Genomic DNA, 22,648 nt, shown 5'->3' on the forward strand with positions numbered 1-22,648 from the left:
TTAGGCTCAGGTCATGATCCCGAGTCTTGCACTGGGCTCCATGCTCAGTGGGGAGCCTGCTTCTCCCTCTGCTTGTGCACTCTCTCTCTCCCCATCCCTGGCAAATAAATAAATAAAACTTATAAAAAAATTATTGACTAAAACCTTTGTTATTAATAAAAACACTGCCACAAACTCCCTCCAAGCACTGCCATACCTATAGCCCACAAATTTTGACACATATCTTCATTTAGTTGAAAATATTTTCTAATTTCCCTTAAGATATTCTCTTCTGACCCACAAGGTAAATCAGAAATGTGGTGGTTAATTTCCAAAATTTGGAACTCTCAGTTATTTTTGTCACTGATTTCTAGTTTAATTCTATTATGATCTGAGAATATACTTTGTATGATTTCTTTTGTTAAGATGTAACATATAGCATAAACATGGTTTATCTTTGAGAATGTTCCATGTACTTATAAAAAGAAAAAGTGGAGTTGCAGTTGGCTTGAGTACTCCATGAATGTCAAATGGGGCAAAACTGATAATGTTCTATACCCTTTCTACTTTTCTGTCTACTTGTCATATCAATTACTAAGAAAAGAGTATCAAACTCTGCAAGAATACCTGTGGATTGTTTTATTTTACCTTTTAGTTCTGTCAATTCTTGCTTTATATATTTTAGGGCTCTGTGGTTAGGTACCTATTATAATTAGAATTGTTATAGCTTCATGTAAAGTGAGCCATTCCATTATAGAATGACTTGTCATAGCTAGTACTTTTCACTGTTCTTATGAAGTCTATTTTGCCTGTTATAGTAACATAGTAACTTCAGTTTTCTTTCAATTAGCCTTTGTATGTCATGTATTTTTTTTCTACCCTTTAAAATTTATCCATATGATAATATTTAAAGTGGTTTTTTGGGTACACAATATATAATTTGTTCTTTTTAAATGCAATCCAACAACCTCTATCTTCTAATTGTTAGGTTTAGACCACTAACATTATATATAATTACTGATTTGATTAGATTTAAGTCTATTATTTTGTTTTCCATTTCTGTCCTGTTTTTCATTTTTGTTTTTTCCTTCTCTCCTTTCTTTTGGATTATTTGAATATTGTTTAGCATTCTGTTTTAATTTATTCCCCCTTCCCCCCTGAATCTCTGTATTTTTGGTACTTGATAAAGGAATTACAATATATATATTGTAATTATATTTTAATTATATTACAATATTATACAGTAATTATATTTTAATATATATATGTAATATATATTTTCACAGTACATATACACTGTGTTCTGTATTTTTACACTAAAATAAAGAAGCTTTTCAACCATACAGGTTTCATTACTCTTCCTCCTTTACTCTGTATTTACCATATATATTATATTTGCATAACATTGAAAATCTACCACTACTTTAAATATATTTTTTAAAAGTTTAAGCACAGAAGTGCTTGGGTGGCTCAGTTGGTTGGATGACTGCCTTCAGCTCAGGTCATGATCCTGTAGTCCCACGACCAAGCCCTGCATGGGGCACCTAGCTCCATGGGGAGTCTACTTCTCCCTCTGACCTTCTCCTCGCTCATGCTCTCTCTCAGACTCTCTCTCAAATAAATAAATAAAGTCTTTAAAAAAAAATAAAAAAATAAAAATAAAAATTTAAGCACAGCAATAATAGCCTGCTGTATTTACACAGGTAGTTGCCATTTATTTTGTTCTTCCATATTGAATTCCCAATTTCCCTCTGGTATCATTTCCCTTCAGCCTAACAAACTTTTTTTAGCATTTCTTTTTCTTTTTCTTTTTTTTTTTTTTTTTAAGATGTTATTTATTTATTTGACAGAGAGAGAGAGATTCCAAGTAGGCAGAGCAGCAGGCAAAGGGAGAGGTAGAAGCAGGCTCTCTGCTGACCGGGGAGCCCGATGCAGGGCTTGATCCCAGGATCCTGGGATCATGACCTGAGCTGAAGGTAGCCACCTAACCGCCTAAGCCGGTTTGGAGTAGATCTGATGACAAGAAATTCTGTTTCTCTTCATCTGAAAACCCTTTGTTTTGCCTTTCTTACTGAGGACACTTGCACTAGATATAAAATGCTGAGCTAGCAATTCTTTTCCTTTTCTGTCCTCCACAGTTTCTGAGGAGAAATGATTCATCATTCAAATTTGTATTCCTCTATACATAATGTGTCATTATCCTTAGGCTACTTCCCAGATTTTTTCTTCTTCTTTAATTTTCAGCAGACTGATTTCATGTATCTGGGCATGACTTCCTGTCAATTCCTGTTTGGGATTCAGTAAGCTTCTTAAATCCGTAATTTACACCTAATAGAGGACGTCTAAGCCATTATTTTGTCAAATATTTTTCTATATCAATCTTTTCCTCCTTTTCTTCTGGGACTCAAATGTCACTAATTTTGTTTTTTAAGTACCACAGTTGCCTGAGACCCAATTAACGTTTTCCCCCTGATCTTTTTCTTCTTTGGTCTTCAGACTGTATAACTTCTAGTTATGTGTCTCCAACTTCAGTGACCCTTCTATTACCTCTATTTGCTCTTGAATACATATAAGGAATTTTTAACTTTGTATAATGCATTTTTTTCATTTCCAAAACTATCATTTAGTTCATTTTTAGAGTTTCAATTTTGCTTCTGAAAATTTCTGTCTTTCTTTTTATTTCAAATATATTTACCTTTACTCCATGGCTGGTGGTTTTAACAGTTGCTTTATAGTCACTGTCTGATAATTTCAACACGTGGATCATCTTGACACTGTCAGATTTACTTGGGTTCATATTATGTTGAATAATTTGGGGTTGTATCCTAGACATTCTGGATATTATGTTGCGGTAACTCTGGTCCTGTTAAAGAATCCTCTGGGAAATGTTAAGTTTTTGTTTTAGCAGGTAATTGACCCATTCAGTTTCAGATTAGTTCTATCTTGTCTTCTTTGGGCATGAGTTCCAATATTAATTCATTTTCAAGGACTCTATTATGCTTTGTTTTGCTCAGCACATGCTAGCAATTAGGTGATGGTTTATAAGAGAGTTGAGTTCTTGAAGCCTTTGCTACTGTTGTTTGGTCTGTTCTATTACACGCAGCATGGGGGTGAGCCCTGAATTTTTGTTCCTTTAATGAAATTTGGGATCACCTTTTACAGATCTCTGCAGAATCTCCCTCAAGTTTTCTCAACCCCGAAGTGTCCCTTCTTTTTGGTTCCTATGGCCATAAAGCATTCTTGAGGCTTCTTATGCCATTCTACACATATACATACGACTGCCACAACCTTCAGAGTAAAATGGCAAGAGAAAAGTAATAGTGATTCCCTCACATTCAATGGAAAAGAAGGTTCTGGATTCTTTTGGCCAGAGATATGGGTATTTTCTTGGGTTTTTAGGTGTCCCTGCTGCCACTACTACAGTGGAACATACGAAGACAGCTGGCCTTAGAGCACAGGAGCCTCTTTTTCAGTCCTCTGGCTGGATAAATATGGTGTTTACACTACTATTCAGGGCCCACAGGGTCAATGCTGGGAGACAAAGGAGGAAAAAATCCAGTGAAACTCACTCATGTTATGTAATGTTTTATAAGTTTTAACTGTATCAAATTTCTGCAGAGTAGAGTAGAGATTATTAAGAAAGAGGATATATCTAGAAGAGAGCAGACCTGTCTTCTATAGACTTATGCAGAAGTCTGACTCAAAATGGTGAGGGGGAGATGTACAACATGTAAGAGTAAATTAAAGTCTGTGCATGGATTATTTATCCTACTATAAAAAATTTGTCAGAATATTTGATGATTTGTATCCAGAGAAATGTGGTCCCACAGTTTATTACTGTATTTTGGTAGTTAGGTATCTTGCAGCATAACTCACAGTATTCCTGCCCAGTTGCCTTAAATGAAAGTCACCAGTTCATGAAGCTTTTTCCTTTACTTAAACATAGTTATCAATCATCATTATCAACTTGAATAAAAGCCAAGGACCACTGGATAATTCAGGAAAGCCTACAACATTGGGAAAAAAGCAAGGTACAGAGAAAAATTTACCTTGGAGGAAAAACAAACATTTAAAAAAAAAAATCTAATTGGAAAACTCAGAGATTTTTCAGAGAGCTCCTGGATCTCTACAATGAAAAGAGTATGCTATAAAAAAGAAAACAATAGAAAGCACTCTTGGAAATCAAGAGAAATTTCAAAAGAAATATAAGACTATGTAAAGTTAAGAAATCTCATAAAAAATAAAATATAAAAGATCAATATAGGGAGTTCAACTTACACAAAGTAAGACTGCAAAAAAGAATAGAGAATAAAAGGGGGAAAATGGGAGTGGGTAGACATAATATAGGGGAGAACCCAGAATTGAAGAGTCCAACCAGTTTGCACAAAAAAATGAAAAACTATGCAACATACATATCTACGAAACTAAGAGAACATGAAGATTAATAGAAGCTCTTCACTTAAAACAAACAAACAAAAAAACAGAATAGGAGTATGTCATAAGGACAGAGGAGGCAATCTAAAACAACCGGGGCCCCTGGGGGGCTCAGCAGGTTAAGAGTCTGCCTTCGGCTCCTGTCATGATTCCCGGGTCCTGTGATGGAGTCTCACATCAGGCTCCTTGCTTGATGGGTAGCCTGTTTCTCCCTCTGCCTGACACTCCCCCTGTTTGTGCACTCTCTAATAAATAAATAAAATCTTTAAAAATAAATAAATAAATAAATAAATAAATAAAACAACTTCCAAATGGCCAAAGACAGAACAATTTGAGCAAGAAAATAATGACAATATTGAATTATAACCCCCCAAATAAAATATTCATGGATCTTTACTAGATTATAAATAAATGATTACATAAACAAATAACTGGGGAAGAAGTTCTTCCTTGTACAAGAATCAAAACTAAAACTGTACAAGCAAAGAGGGAAACAGAAGATGACCTTTAAAACAACAAAGTAATTGCTATAGGCAAGAAACAATGTGGAATGCTAAAAGGAAAACGTTAGAATTTTCTTTTCAGAGAAACAGGATATTTGCATAGACTCAAAGAATTTGCCCTCCCCACCCCGCCCCACACATTTACTAATTACAGTTGTTGTTTTACAGTACATCCATAAATTCTCTGCCACTCCTCCCTCCAGGAGTGGAGCTTACTTCACCACCCCATTACTGTAGACTGGACCTTAGTGACTTGCTTCTACAAAACAGTGTATGGAAAGAAAAAAACAACTTCACAGTAGAGACAGGTGGCACACACTATCTTAACCAATTCACCAGCAATAAGACACACTGACATACTTGCTGATATGATGAAAGGAAGAAGGGCAATGATATCTGTGATATTCTTCTAACCAACAATTCATAATTCATAATCTCAGTCTAATTATAAGAAAATAAACCTAAACTGGGGGATATTCTACAAAATACCTAACTTTCAAAACAGCCAAGGGTAAGAAAAAACAAAAACAATAACAACAACAAAAAGAATAAGTAAAAAAAGAGTAAGGAAATTTCAGATTTACAGGAGACTAAACAGCCATGATAAATAAATGCAATGTGGTATTTTGGACTGAATCCTTGAACAGAAAAAGTATTATTTGTGGAAAAGTCAATAATTTAATTACTAGTATTATACCAAAGTTAGCTTCTTTGTTTTCATAAATTATGTGGATTATGCAAGAGATGTAGTATTAGAGGAAACTGCATGAAGGGAACTCCCTATACTACCTTCACAATTTCTGTAAATACAAAATTATTTCAAAGTAAAAATACAAGTAAGTAAATAAGCTCTTAAAAGTTGAGGAGGAAAAATTAAGTCACCTACAAAAAAGGAAGAACTGTACTTCATGTTAGTAAAACAGTTGCAAGAAAATGAGAGCACACTGCCACTAATATTCTGAGCATCATTTTCAACCTAAAATTCTGTATTAGCCATCTATTAAGTTAAGTTGGAAAGCAATATAAAGACACTTTTAGACCAATTTATTTCCTAGAACTTTATTGTAGGAAGCATTTCAGAATGTTTTCCAGGAACCAAATAAACCAAGAAAAATGAAGGCCAATCTTGAGAACACTGGATCAAAACCAATAGAGAAGGAACAGAAGTCTCAAGATTATACCTATGTAGCAGCCTTAGAGAAGAATCAGGCTGATTAAAAAGCTGGAACTTCCAAAAAAAAGGAAAAATTGGGTGGAGCTGATATTATTCTTGAAAACAGCAAAAGGGAGAAATAAAATTAGCCAATGCAAGGGGGGAATAGGCAATTAGCAAGTTCAAGAAAACGACCAAAGGATATGTATTCACACTCATCACATCAGAGTCATAATGTAACTATTGTTTATTGGTTTTCCACTTTAAGAACTAAGCTACTGGGGTGCCTGGGTGGCAAGTCGGTTAAGGGTCTGCCTTTGCTCAGGTCATAATCTCTGGGGGGATCTGGGATCAAGACCCCCCCCCCGCCCCCCGAAGCAAGGCAGGGCTCCCTGCTCAGCAAGTGAATCTGCTTCTCTCTCTCCCTCTGCCCCTCCTCTCCTCCTACCCCACCTCCCAACCCTGCTCATACTCTCTCTCTCTCTCAAATAGTCTTAAAAAAAAAAAACAACTAAATAAAAGGAACAGTGCTTATTGGAGAGAAAGTAAATGTTTTAACATCAAGAGAAAGAGAAGAGAGATAAAATCTATGTAAGAGAAGTTAAGAGGTGAAACAATGAGGAATGAAGGACATATATGCTAATATCTGTACCACAATCTGTACCACAGAGTGCTGAGTCAAGATCTTGACAGTGTTAGGCTGCAGTCAGGTAAAAAGTCCGAATATCATCAGATGGTGTAAAGTGAGGTACATTCTTTTTTAAAAAAATTAATTATTTTTATTAATATAAAATGTATTATTTGCCCCAGAGGTAATGTCTGTGAATCATCAGGCTTACGCCTTTCACAGCACTCACCATATCACATACTGTCCCCAATGTCCATAACCCAACCATCCTCACCCCACCCCACTACCCCCAGCAACCCTTAGTTTGTTTTGTGAGATTAAGAATCTCTTATGGTTTGTCTCCCTCCCAATCCCATCTTGTTTCACTTTTTCCTTTCCTACCTCCCAAACGCCCCAACCCTGCCTCTTCATATCAGAGAGATCATATGATAATTGTTTTTAAAGTGAGGTAAATTCTTAACTCTCAATGCAAGAAGTCAAGAGCTAGTGTCTACTATTGATAGATCAGTAACAATATAAGCATATTTAGATATATAACAATCATCACAGGAAGAACACAAATGCAAAAACAGTTACAAAATTAAGTATGGTTCTCCAGTGGATTAAGCAAGGGATGGGGCAAAGCGCCCCCTTAAATATTTGTAAATGACATATTCAAAATATATAAAGAATTCATACAATTTAATACCAAAAAAACCCAAACAATCTGATTAAAAAATGGGCAGAGGACAAGAATAGACATTTTTCCAAAGACAACATACAAATGGCCAACAGATATATGAAAAAATGCTCAATAACACCCATCATCAAGGAAATGCAAATCAAAACTCCAATGAGCTATCACCTCACAAATGTCAGAATGACTGGTATCAAATAATAATAATAATAATTGTTGGTGAGGATGTAGAAAAAAAGGAATCCTTGTGCACTGCTGGCAGAAATATAAATTTTCATAGCCACAGTGGAATATAATATGGAGGTTCCTTAACAAACAAAAATAGAAATACCATACAATTTAGTAATTCCTCTTCTGGGAAGAAAAGAAACACTAACTTGAAAAAACATATGCTCCCTTACATTTACTACAGCATTATTTACAATAGCCAAGATCTGGAAGCAACCCAAGTGTTCACTGACAGATAAATGAATAAAGAAAATGTGGTATAGGTTGACAATGGAATATTACTCAACCCAAAAAAGAATGAAATCTTGCCTTCTGCAAAAGATGGATGAACCAGAGAACACTATTTGAAGAGAAATGTCCTAAGTTAGACAGAGGATGAATACCATAGGATTTCATCTGTAGGTGCAGTCTGAAGAACAAAACAAAAGAACAAACAAAAAAGGGGCACCTGGGTGGCTCAGTGGGTTAAGCCTCTGCCTTTGGGCTCAGGTCATGATCTCAGGGTCCTGGGATCAAACCTGCATCAGGCTCTCTGTTCAGCAGGGAGCCTGCTTCCCCCTCTTTCTCTGCCTGCTGCCCTGCCTACTTGTGATCTCTCTCGCGCGCGCAAATAAATAAATAAATATGTTAAAAAAACAAAACAAAACAAAACAGAAACAGACTCATAAATCCAGAGATCATACTGGTATTTGCAACACGGAAGTAGGGTAGAAACGGGCAAAATAGGTGAAGGGGATTAAAAGGCACAAACTTACAGTTATAAAGTAAGTCAGTCACAGGGATGTAAAGTACAGCACAGAGAATATAGTCATAACCTTGTACAGTGACAGACAATAACTACTTATTGTGGTGAGCATTTCATAAATGTATACAAATGTCAAATCACTGTGTTGTACACCCGAAACTAACATATAATGTCCACTATACTTCAAATAAAAATTAATTTTAAAAAGACCCTTAATACTATAACCTCTTTATGATTTAATTTTTTTTGTACTTTTCTTTTTTTTTGAAGTAAGCTTAATGTAGGGCTTGAATTCACGATCCTGAGATTAAGAGTCATGTGGTCTACTAAGTGAGCCAGCCAGGTGTCCCTATGATTTGAATTTTAAGTACCATATACATGTATCATTTGGAAATTAAAACACTTATTTCTAAAAAGCAAAAATATTGGCATTATTTTCAGCAGTGAATAAAAATAACTCATATATTCATTCAGAGTATGTACTGAGTTTCTACTTAGTGTAGTGGTTGGCCTTTAAATAAAACACCGTTCTTGCAATGAATGACCAAGTCTTTCAACTAAAGTACTATATGCTTAATCGATACTTATTTGTTTCAAAAGATACTGTTTCGGGCGCCTGGGTGGCTCAGTGGGTTAAGCCGCTGCCTTCGGCTCAGGTCATGATCTCAGGGTCCTGGGATCGAGTCCCGCATCGGGCTCTCTGCTTGGCGGGGAGCCTGCTTCCCTCTCTCTCTCTCTGCCTGCCTCTCCATCTACTTGTGATTTCTCTCTGTCAAATAAATAAATAAAATCTTGAAAAAAAAAAAAAAGATACTGTTTCATATTCTCTTCAAAAACTTTAATACTTAGAAGTTACTGTATTCTAGTCACTAAAAGTAATTTAAGTATACTGATATTAAGCTTAACTGTTTTCAATGTAACATGTTTACTTACACAGTTTTGTGTATAAGGTATTCAAGATGTTTGAAACACTGAAAGTAAGCTTAAAATACATTTAATTCTGAATTGTTTAGGAAAATATGCCTTCAAACCATTAATAATTTGGTTTTTAAGTATATGTGTATATAAATCCTTGGATAAATTTATTTTGTGTATCTCTATGAGTGTGCATAGGCAATAAGAGAGACTTTAGAGACACTTATTTCTCAAAAAAAAAAAATGATGAAATCACAATGTGAGGTTCTAAATCAAAGAAAGTGGCAATTTTTCTTGTCTTCCCTAACTTGACCCACTGCTAATCCAGAGTGGAAATACTGCATCCTATCATACCCACACAAACAGCAGAGTATTTCTGATGACAGACATCAACACTGTTATGGGATTAATCACACCAATATCAATGGCTGCCAATATCAATGGTGAGGTGGCATTATTAATGCAATGCCATAAGAAACCTATTAAAACTTTTTTTTTTAAACTAAAATTCTTAGTTTTAGTATTATACAAACTCAGGGATTCAGCCAGTATACTAAGACTCATCTGCCTACTTATTTATGTACATATCAAACTAAACTTTTACTAAATTTAACAACTATTTTTTGTTCTCTGAGACCATTTTCTAATCTGTAAAATGGAGCTATTATCTATCTCAGTGTCACTGTTAGAATCAAAGGAGATAATTTATTTGAAATGTGTGATGCCTAGTAGCTGATCAATACATAACAAATCTGGTTCCTCTTCTTTCCCACATGTACCCTGGTATTAGTTAAAGGTTAAGGTCTAATTAGAAAATTTATCCAAAGCATTAATTTATTCAATAATTAAATACTGAAACTCGAATGTCTATCAAACCCATTCTAAGTAGAGAGGGTAGTTGTTCTATGTAAGACTTGGAAAAAGAGACAAATTTTGCATCTTGCATGCACTTGAACGCTCCCTCTCTCTCTCGAATACATAAATAAAATACTTGAAAAAAAACTTTATGATCTTGGGATAAGAGAAGATTTCACTAAAAATAAGGAAAACAAAGGACAAAAGAAAATATATATTTGACTAAACAAAAATGTAAAGCTTTCATGTAACAAAAAATAGCAAAAAGATAAAAGACTAGCAATACAGGGGGAAATAACAACATATACATCAGAAAGAAAAATGAAATACCCCCCCCAAAATGAGCAAGAAATAATCAACAAAAACATATATGTAACTGATCAATAAACATGAAGATACTTAATCTCATAGATGACCAAGAAAGCTGCTACTTAAAAAAATGAGAAATCATTTTAGATAAACATAAACTTTCTTTTCTTCTTCTCCTTTTTTTAAGCAGTAAGCATGTTTTATTTATTTTTTAAAGAAGGTTCCACACCCAATGTGAGGCTTGAACTCACTACCCCAAGAGTTGCATACTCTACCAAGTGAGCCAGCCAGGTGCCCCAGACTATCAATTTTCAAAGGCTAACAGTACTGAGTACTGATGAACACATGGCAAAGGGGAAACTCTCAGTCACTGCTAGTGAGGCAGAGGTGTTAACAGCCATTTCAGAGATTCTTTAGCAGTTACGTAGCAAAACACATAAATTCTCCGTGATCCAATAATTCTACTTCACATACATGTTCACTGTATGTTCACATAATAAAGTGGTAGCAAAAAGCCTAATGACAATTTAAGCAGTAGAGGGAATGGATTAACACAGTATGGTACAGTTACGTAACAGCATACTATATAGCAGTTAGAAAGTACTATAAACATGTATACATACATTTATATGTACACATATATGACTCAGATCTTAAAACAATGATAAAAAAATTATGATACTGTAAGACTTATGTAAACTTTCTTAACACATAAAATAATGTTTTACATATATATCCATCAATAATATATGTAAGAGTATTAAAACTGTACTAAAAACTTATAAATTCATAGTAGCTATTGCCTTTGAGGGGACAAAGATAATGTCAACTTTGTATTATTTGTCTTATTAAAAAATAATATATTAACAGCTATCAGTTCTAAGTGACAGGTATATATTTGTTGTTATATTATCCTTGACACTTTACTTTTCTAAATTGTTAAAAAAAAAACACAAAAAAACCCAAAACTAATAAAGGTCACCAATAACATCATAATTTAATTCTCTTCAGTTATTTAAATACTCATAAAAAATAATATATGTGAATTCAACCTGCTAATACACAAGATAAGCAAATGGAAATAAATATACTTCATGTTATATCATTATGTTGATAAACCTAAAAAAGCAGAATAAAATATATCTCAGAAATGAGGTAAAAAACTTGATTTTAGACATTTTTCATAAAATCACTAAAGTGAATTCCTTAATTTGTGTATTTCCAAACTGACAGCTAAACTATCCTACAATTTTCATCTAAACACTAAAAAATAAGTAAAATGTACATGCCCTTAAAATAAACCAACTAACCTGTATGGGTTCTTCTATGTCTCTGAAGCTCATCGCTCCTTGTGAATCTTTTGCCACAAAACATCCAATTGCATACAAAAGGTCTTTCTCCAGTATGCCAGCGAAGATGTGCTCGTAGGTGAGATGTTTTGCCATAAACTTTTCCACATCCTTCAATGTGACAGATATGCTGTTTCTTTTTTCCTGGTTCATTACTGCCTCTAACAAAAACAAAAACCAAACATTAATTACACTCCCAAACACCAACCTTGTAATTATGGAAAAATAAAAGGGAATCAAGGTTTTTAAATGATGCATATCTGAAAGTGTTTTTCAAATCATGATGCTGTAACTGTAGTTAAAAATCAGAAAATTTTCAATTAAAAAAAGAGTTATGTACTAAACCCAAAACTGCTGTGAAAACATGTTTATCCCACAGAGTTCATGTTCACCATGGAATTCATGTTCCTTCCCTAATAGGCTCTTCCCTTGCGGGGGGAGGGGGGGGATCTGTAAGCCTTTCAAGACACTTAAAAATTCTTGTCTAAATACCAAAAAGAATGGTAATCCCCATTAAAAAAAGTAAGGTTCAGAGTTTCACTTCCTGCAAGAGAGAATGAAGAGCTCCATGGGCTTACTCCCCAGTGAAAATTATAAAAAACAAAACAAATACTATGTACAGTCTCTGGAAATGGTTCCATGAGCATACAACACATAAACAAATAAATATTCAAGAAAAAAAGAGTAAGAACAGTGATGGTCTATGGTATTTGAACCAAAACCCAACCCTCTCTCCCTCTGCCCTGTCACCTCCTTTGACATAAAACACTCTAGACTGGTACAACCAAGAGCAGGGTTTCCTCTTCTTACCTCCCAATTGGAAGGGGCAAGACATCAGGATTCCCTCCCAGGAAGGGGCAAGACATCAGAATTTCTCATTCTACTCCCAGTTACCTGTTGCTGAGGCTAAGTTCTGGGCAAGTATGGCTGACAGGTAGGGAACAGGGAACTCTCCTCTCCCGCCCAAACCCAACTCCTGAGACCCTGGCTCTGCCTTAGATAGGGCACAATGAGAGTAGTGCAGTACAGATCATCCTTGACCAAGGTCACTTTTAGTATATACATTAGAACTGTGAAATCAACAGAAGCAAGCCAAGAAAACCTGAAGCTACTGCTTCTCCCTTGCCACCAAACACTCAGCTCCTAGAGCAGGGACTCTTCAAGATAAAAATGTGCCACTATCCCAACCCCAAGTTCAGGAGCCTTAACAAAGACATCCTAGCCAGAGAGAGAACACAGCATAAAACAGAACTCCAAATTTCTTCCCAAGGAATTGAATTAATTTGCAAACAAAGTGTGAAAAAGTTTGAGCCTAAGGGCACTCTTAAAAATAGTGGAGACTGTTGCAAAACACAAACAGGAGGAGACTAATAGACACACTGGAGAAACAGGCAGAACTATATAGGCTGGCTAGGTTGTCAGAAAGGAGAAAAGAGGCAGCTGGGAGTAGTCCTCTAGAGTCAGAATAAATCTCAAACACAGACCTGTTGATCAGTATGGAGGCTCCTCAAAAAGTTGAAAACAGAGCTACCCTATGGACCAACAATCATACTACTGGGTATTTACCCTAAAGATGCAAATGTAGGAATCCGAAGGGGCACATATACCCGAATGTTTACAAGCAGCAATGTTCACAATAGCCAAACTAAGCAAAGAACCTAGATGTCCATCAACAGATGAATGGATAAAGATGATGGGGTGTACACACACACACACACACACACACACAAAATGGAATACTAGTCAGCCATCAAAAAAACCGAAATCTTGCCATTTGCAATGAAATAGATGGGAACTAGAGGTATTATGCTAAGCGAAATATATCAGTCAGAGAAAGACAATTACTATGATCTCTCTGATAGGAGGAATTTGAGAGGCAGGGCAGGAGTTCATGGGGGATAGGGAGGGAACAAATGAAACAAGATGGGACCACGGAGGGAGACAAACCATAAAAGACTTAATCGTGGGAGTGAAACCATAAGAGACTCTTAATCTCAGGAAACAAACTGAGGGTTCCAGGGGGGTGGGGAAGGAAGAAGAGAGGGGGTAACTGTGTTATGGACACTGGGAAGGGTATTTGCTTTGTTGAGTGCTGTGAATTGTGTGAGACTGATGATTCACAGACCTGTACCCCAGACCAAATAATATATTATATGTAATTATGTTAATAAATTAAAAAAAAAAAGAATCTGAACAGATCAGTCTGTAGAGTAATATATGTTACAGGGCACTGTTGAAAACAATAGAGCAATCAGTTGACAATTAGCAGAGTTTAATAGCTGGGTGTGGTCAGGGACAGGACTGTCAAAGATTCTTGCCCAAACCACTGTCATCAAGGGTCACTAAGCAAACCTGATTCTGCATCCACTGAGGAGCAACATGCTTGATGGGGGGGGGGGGGGGGGGCGAAGGGGTCTTCACCAAAATAACCCAGCCAGTCACTAAATAAGCAAGTGAACAATAACAATAAGCCAGAGATGAGGAAAGGCAGGGGAGGCAGTACTAAGTTGCTATAATGAACTAAAGGACACCATGATTAAAGAAGCAAAGAATAATAACAATGTCACATCAAATGGAGAATATCAATGAAGAGTTACAAATGATTAAAAAAATGGGAAACTGTGGAGATGAGAAGTACAAGTGAAATGAAAAATTTACTAGAGGAACTCAAAATAAGAAATAACAAAAATCCACATAGATCAATAGAGATTATGCAATCCAAAAACAGACGACAAAAACAAAGGAAAATGAACAGGGTACCTAAGAAATGTGGGACACCAAGTAATGAGTGAGGGAAGCAGAGAAGAGAAAAGAGAGCGGCGAGAGGGGGGAGAGAGGGGGAGAGAGAATGCAGCAAAAAAAATATTCAAAGAAATAATGGCTGAAAACTTATTACTGAAAAACAGGGATGTACACATGCAGGAAGCTCAACAAACTCCAAGTAGTGTAAATGCACAGATCCACAAAGAGATACTTTATATGCTAAAAATCCTGAAACCCAAAGATAAAATCTTGAAAGCAGCAAAGGAAAAATAACTCCTCACTTACAAGGGAACCGCAGTAAAAGAAAGAACTGACTTCTCAGCAGAACAATGGAGGTCAAAAAGCAGGGTGAAAACATGTGCAAAGTACTCAAGAGAGAGAAAAAAAAAGAAAAACTGAAACAAGAAGGCTCTACCCAGCAAAAACTACCTTTAAAAAATGAAGGTGAAATAAAGATATTCCCAGATAAACAGAGAGTTTGAGCAGACCTGCTATGCAAGAAACTAAGGTTCTTCAGGTTGTAGCAACTGAACCCAGAGAGTAATTCAAATGTACACAAAGAAACAAAAGAGCACCAGCAAGGGTAATTATGTAATTACAGAGGACAGCGTAAGTGCATTATTTCTTGTTTTAGCAGATTTAAAAAGTAATTTTATAAAATAATATGTGTAAAATGTATTGTCAAACCCATAACATTATAGAAATGTATATATTAAATATTTTTCCAGTAACAGCACAAGGCAGGAAGGTGGGAGCAAAACTGCAGAGGGCTAAGAATATGATGCCAGAAAGGAACTCAAGCATCAGGAAAAAAGAAAAAGTGATAAAATTTTAGTGATAAAATTAACATAGGAAAAGTTATATATACTTGCTAATCTTCTCTCAACTTCTTGCCCCCCAACCCAAATGTCAGAGTTCTTGGTCAAATGTTAAAACACTTGGAAAAAAGTCCTTAGCAACCTCCAAATTATTCTTGGTGATCCTGATAACCCTCTGGCCTCTCAACTTCTTTTAAAGACATAACATTATATTAAGTAACAATTTATAACAATGTTGTTATTGAATTGGTAACACTTATAGACATAATATATACTGTAACAATATACATAATAGTACATAATATATAAAAATAACATCACAAGAAGAAACAAAAGGGAATAGACCTAAAAGAAATAACTTCTATAATTCACTGGAAGTAAATTACTATTAACCTTAAGTTGATTATGACAAGACATACATGGTGAGGTCAAGAGCAACTACTGTGGAAATAACTAAAATAATACAGTGAAAAAATTATTAACAAAATTAAAATACTACTTTACAAATTAAAGTGCTATATTATATTCACTTAATGCAAAAGAGAGCAGTAAAGGAGGAAGAGAGAAAAAGACATGAGACACAAAAAAACAAAAAGCAAAATGAAAGACATAAATTCAACCATATCAACAACATCTAATGGATTATACAATCCAATCAAAAAACACATTTGGTCAGATTGGATTAACAACAACAAAAAAAAAAACCAAAAAATCAACAGGGGCATCTGAGTGGCTCAGTCATGTAAGAGCCCATCAGATTCCTGGTTTTGGATCAGGTCATGGTCTCATGGGCACTGGATTTAGCCTACATGCAGCTCCACACTCAGCCAGGAGTCTGCTTGAAGAGTCTCTCCCTCTACCCCTTCCCTCGCTCTCGTTCTCTAATAAATCAATCTTAAAACAAAAAAAAAACAAGATCCAACTACATGCTGTCTACATGTGACACAGTTCACACTTAAAGACAGAAAGATACAGGTAGATTAAAGTAAATCAATTAGGCAGAAAAGCTATAAGGAAACAGAAGACTTGATAAATTGGACCTAACAGACATGCACAAAGCACTCCACCAAAGAGCAGCAAAATACACATTCTTTTCAAGTGCACATAAAATTTTCTCCCAAGATAAATCATACACTAGGCTATGATATCTCAATAAAAGACAGAAATAATGCAAAGTATGACCACTTTGCCAAGAGAGTAGAAATCAACTATTGGGGAAACTGGAAAATTCCCAGATATCTAGAAATTAAACAATACACTCCTAAATAACCAATGGTCAAAAAAGAAATCCACAGTGAAAGCAGGAAATACTTTGAGATGAATGAAGATACATCATACCAAAATTCAAGGGATACATGTAAAGAATACCTAGAGAGAAATTTTTAGCTGTAAATGCCTACATTAAAAAAGATCTTAAATCACTAACCTTCCATCTTAAGACAATGGAAAAAGCAAATTAAATCTAAATGAAGCAAATGGAAGGAAGGAAATAATAAAGAATAGAGAAGGAACTAATGAAATTGAGAATGCAGAAACAACAGAGAAAAATCAATGAAACCAAAAGCCGATGTGACTTTTTGAAAAGGTCAAAACTGAACAACCCTTTAGGTAGACTGGCCAAGAAAAAAAGAGAAGACACAATCAGAATCTAAAAATCAAAGAAAACTCATCATCAACCTCACAGAAATAAAAAGAGTTATAAAAGAATACCAAGAATAACCAATAACCGTATAGCAATTACTTAAATAACTTAGATGAGATAGATTAAATTCCCAAAAAGACACTAAGTACCAAGACTGGCTTAAGAAAAATCAGTCAATCAGAAAAAACCCTTAAGAGTGAAGAGACTGAATTAGTAGTCAAATAAATACCCATAAAAAAAAGCCCAGGACCTAGACAGTTTCACTGGTGAATTCTGCAAAATATTTAAAGAATTATTACCAGTTCTTCCCAAAATTAAAAAAAAAAATAAAATAAAAAATGGAGGGAACACTTCTCAACTCATTCTATGAAGCCCGTATTACCCTTACCAAAAGCAAACAAAGACATTTTAAGAAAACAACAAACAGATTACCCCTCATGAACACATGAACACAAAAATCCTTAACAAAATACTAGCACACTGAAAATAGCAATATATAAATTATATACCACGACTAAGTTGGATTTATTTCACAAATGCAAAAGTACTTTAACATCTGACAACCAATATAACACGCCATACTGACAGAATAAAACAGAAACTACACGATCATCTCAACTGATGCAGAAAAGCATCTGGCAAAATCCAACAACCTTTCATGACAAAAACACAATGAAGTAAGAATAGAAGGGAACTTTCTTAATTAAAGGCATATATGGAAAGCTCAGAGCTAACATCATACTTAATGGTGAAAGACTGGACCCTTTCCCCCTAAGATTAGGAACAAAACAAAGATGTCCATTTTCACCACTTCTTTTCAACATTATACAATAGGCCTGGACAAAACAATTAGGTAAGAAAAAGAAACAAATATCATCCAAAGTGGAGAGGATAAGGTAAAACTATTTCTATTTGCAGATGACATGATCTTACATACAGAAAAACCCTAATGAGTCCACTAAAAAACTATTAGAACTAATAAAAAGAGTTCAGTAAGGTCGTAAGATACAAATCAGTAAACAAAAATTAACTGTATTTCTATAAACTTGCAATGAACAATAAAGAAAAAAGTTCCATTTACAATAGCCTCAAAAAGAATAAAATACTTAGGAATGAATTTAACAAAACAAGTACAGAACTTATACACTGTAAACTACAAAATGGTGTCAAAGGAAATCAGAGATATAAATAAACAGAAAAACATATACCATGGAAAGTATCAGAGGACAATACTGCTGATCTGGCAATATTCCTCAAGCTGATCTAAAGCTTCCATACCACCCCCTGTCAGAATTCCATCTGCCTTCTTGGTAGAAACTAACAAGCTGATTCTAAAATTCACAGGGAAATTACAACTCTCTCTGTCGCTATCAAGAAAGTAAAAAGACAACTCTCAGAACGGGAGAAACTATCAGCAAATCATATAACTGATAAGGGACTTGTATCTAAAATATATAAAGAGCTATTACAATTTAATTTTAAAAACCTAATAAAGATTCATTCATTCATTTTAGTGAAAAAGAGCCCCAAGCAGGGGGAGGGGGAGAGGGAGAGAAATCCTCAGGCAAACTCCCCACTGAGCGTGGAGCTCCTCACTGGGCTCAATCCCAGGACCCTGAAATCATGATCTGAGCTGAAACAAGAGTTGGACACTCAACCAACTGAGCCATGCAGGCGTCCCACTTTTTTTTTCTTAAAATGGGCAAAAGATCTTAAGAGACATTTCTCCAAAGATATGCAAATGGCCAATAAGCAAAGCACATGAAAACATACTTGACTAAACGACGTCATCAAAAAATGCAAACTAAAACCACACTGAGATACCATTTCACACACGCTAGGAAAGCTGTAATCAAAAAGCCAAATTAGAACAAGTGTTGGGAACAACTGGAACTCTCATACACTGCTGGTGGGAATGTAAAAACAGTATAGCTACTTTGGAAAACAACCTGGCAGTTCCTCAAATGGTTAGACTTAGAGTTACTATATGGCTCATTAATTCCATTTGTAGGTATATACCCAAGAGAAATGAAAACCTATGTCCACACCAAAATTTGTAGTATTTACAGCAGCACAGCAGCCAAAAGGTGAAAGAATTCCAAGTGTCTACCAACTGATAAACAGATAAGTAAAATACTGTGTATCCATACACAGTATTTGTTATTTGTTCATTTAAAAGAATGAAGTACCAATATCTAATACATGCTATAATATGGATAAACCTTAAAAAATATTACGTTATGTAAATGAAACCAGTCACAAAAAAATCACATACTATGCGATTCCATTTGTATGCATGTCCAAAATGGCAAATGTATAATGATAGAAATTTGTTCAATGGTTGCCTAGAGCTGGGAGGACTGGAGGATGAGGGGGTGAGGTCTTAGGAATACAGGGGTTTCTTTTTGAGGTAATGAAAATGTTCTAAAATTGTGATGATGGGTGCACAGCTATGTGAACATACTAAAAACTAATGAAATGCAGACTGAGGGAATTGTATGGTATGTGAATTTTATATCAATAAAATTAAAATTTTTACACAATAAATGAAACAAGAAAACCATTTTAAGAAGTACAAGGTACATGGCAGGTACTCCACTCCTAGACTAGCTCAATTTAATCCCTGTCATAACAACACTGTATCTCAACTTCATAGTACAAAATTAGTGATATTCTAGTGATCAAAGTACCCCGCCAATGGCTTGGTTTTAACTATTTTATGCCTTCCAGAGAGATAAAGTTGGTAATAGAGCATTTACCTTCCTTCTCCTTCCCTACAATTAGGACAGGAACAGGCAACTCTTCGAAGCCTCTTGCCAGGCTGCACCTCTTGATCAGAAGCTTGCTGGCCTTGCTGCAAATGCACTTGTGTGAGTTGGTCAGGACTAACAGCACCTATCGTTGCGTTAGCAATTCCTCCAACTGCTACAGTTACAGGAGCTATGGTGGCTTGTTGGACCTTTACTCCATCTTGTCCTTGCTGCTGACCTAAAAATTGGGGGGGGGAGGGGGAAAGAGTATTATAATGTTTTCTATTTCTAAAGAAAGGATTAAAAAAAAATCCATGTGGACATTTTTAAGCTAACATATTTGTTCTAATAGTTAATCTGTGTAAAATACAACAGGAAAGGGGTTGATTTTTACTACGCCAATCCTCCTAAATTATAATATTCTCATTTAAGTAGCTCAGGCTGCCTCTGTATCAGGTTGGTGGGACTATACATAAATCATTTAACCCCCTGATGGCTTTACTTTCTCCATCTGTAAAATGAAGATAATAATATTTGCCACCTACCTACCTCACCAAAGTGCTCTGGGAATTCATGAGTTATTATTTGAAAAGCACTCTGAGATCCTCAGATGAAAGATGCTGTAGCCATTTCCACAGTAAGCAACAGACCCATTCACTCCAAGAAAATATAGGAATGAGAAGTTAACTAAACAAATGATTAAGTTTTATAGATATTTCTCATTCCTCCATAATTTAAAATTAAGCAAACATCTCTTTATTTAGGAATCTTTTTTAAATTATGCACAGTGAGTTAAGTAGTTTTTTAAAATGTAAAACCATCCATGATTATTACATACTATTGCTATAATCATAAAACAGACATTTTGGGTATTACTACTTTATTCGCTCATGTAGCTTAGGACTTTACTTCTCAGGTTAGTACATATACCAACTTGGCTTTTTCACTTAAAACAAACTATGATAAATAATATATAATATAACCAAAAAAGCCCCATCTACTTTATGGTTTAAACTGACCCTGAAGCACAAGTGAGTATGCCTTATAATGATCCCTTCTTTCATCATGGTTCTTTCTCTGTATTAGGTTTGGAATAGCCGGAAACACCTAATTTATAAACTAATGCTCCCACCTCTGAGAGTTGATGTAAGAATTGAACAAGTTAATTTTTACAAACCCCTTACCACAGTGCCTGGCACAGAACTGTTCATTTGTTAAGCATTACTGCTGAGTTACCAGTGAATTGGGTGGCAACACAAGAATAAAATATGGTAGCAGAAATAAACACGTGAGAATTGAGTGTAAAATAAAAGGGCTTATTTCAAAGCTGCATATGTAATACTTGAAACACACAGAGCAACCAGGAAAAGAAAATTTAGTACATGAGGAAAGAGTACACACTTTCTAAACAAAATTAAACCTCTCATTGTCTCAGCCAAAGTCAGTCTCATTCTCCTGTGTATTCGAAACACTCTGAAACCTTTGGATAGCACCAATAACTATAATACAAATAAAAAATATATGTCTTTTGTACTGTTTTAGTAAGGATACATTTTTTGTTTTTCTACTAAACTTAAATTTCTGATCATTTTTGAATTAACATACTGTGATAGGTAAAGCAACGCAAGTAAAGTCAGATGTCGTAAATTCATGTGCCATTCAAAGATCATGCACTTGAATATCCTCAAGCTTCCTCACTTCTTAATAATGCTGACCTCTCTAAAATTTCTGTCTCCCATCTACTTCACAGAGTTCTTTATGAAGATCAAGTTGATTTCCTAAAGGGTAAAGACTTTGTAAACTTTAAAACAATACACACATGTAAAGTTTAATTTTTATATTTCTATGTATCTTCTGAATACTTAATTTTTCCTGCTGTTCATACAACACTAGGTCATTCCTTTCAGGCTGCAATGGTATTTAAAATGTCCTTCACAACATCAAAGAAGTGCTAGGAATCCCCGATCACTGCCTGGTCATTCTTAGATCCTTCCATAGATCTTTAGATCCCTTAGATCCCATTCCTTAGACCATTTCCATGATCTATTTCTCAACCCTTCATATTATGAGCATTTATTTGTTCAACGCCTAAACAACCTGGCAAGTTATTCCAATGAATAGTACTAAGCCAGTCATATTTGAATTTATATATTTAAGCCTAACAACTCTCTGGGCTTCTTCACCTAGCTGTCCTACGTTGAACTAATCAGTTCAACATAGCTCAGTGTTAGTTTCTTTCATTTCCACTGCTACCAGTCAAGTATAAATCACCAAATTCTTTCATTTTATTTTATTATTTTAAAGAATTTATTTATTTGACAGAGGGATACAGCACAAGTAGAGAGAGTGGCAGAGAGAGGGAGAAGCAGGGCCTTGGCTGAGCAGGAAGCCCAACATGGGGCTCAATCCCAGAACCCCGAAATCATGACCTGAGGCAAAGGTAGCCACTTAACCGACTGAGCCACCTAGGTGACCCTAATCACCAAATTCTTTACCAAAGCTTCCAGGTTACTCAAGTTTAATGCTACACACCCTCAAACCCCATCACATATTATCAGTCTCTCTCCTGTTCACTCTGCTCCTGACAAACTGGCCTTTTTTTCTAGCCCTCAAACAAATCAAGCTCATTCCCTTCTTGGGGCCTCTGCACATCCTCTCCAGTCTGGGTGGGAATGCCTAGGCACCCAAATCTTTGCACCACTGACTCCTTAGTAATATTCTAAGTTTCTGATCACATCATCTAAAATGGACTACCATTTCTGTATCATCACCAAGTTTCATCTTACTTGGATTAGATTATCTTGTCCTTGTTTAAACTTTTTTGTCTTCACCTCACTTCTGAATGTTAAGTTCCATGAGAACACAGATCTTGCCTGTCAATTTCACTGCTGTCTCCAGCAT

At 35.4% G+C, this 22,648-nt stretch overlaps 1 protein-coding gene across 5 annotated transcripts in view; it reads right to left on the bottom strand.

Annotated features, from left to right (window-relative positions):
- SP4 (Sp4 transcription factor) overlaps positions 1-22,648 on the bottom strand; it is an 87,995-nt gene that overhangs the window by 18,979 nt on the left and 46,368 nt on the right. For 3 of the 5 annotated variants that reach the window (XM_082692483.1, XM_082692485.1, XM_082692484.1), the window contains exons 4-5: positions 19,757-19,985; positions 11,736-11,935 (exon numbers count right to left, since the gene is read on the bottom strand). In XM_082692483.1, the coding sequence (XP_082548609.1) occupies positions 11,736-11,935; positions 19,757-19,985 (429 nt within the window). The remainder of the gene's footprint in view (positions 1-11,735; positions 11,936-19,756; positions 19,986-22,648) is intronic. The other 2 variants (XM_082692486.1, XM_082692487.1) reach the window with 1 other exon arrangement.

Source organism: Mustela nivalis (genome assembly GCF_964662115.1).
Source record: "Mustela nivalis genome assembly, chromosome: 12".
In the NCBI taxonomy this organism is placed as follows: domain Eukaryota; kingdom Metazoa; phylum Chordata; class Mammalia; order Carnivora; family Mustelidae; genus Mustela; species Mustela nivalis.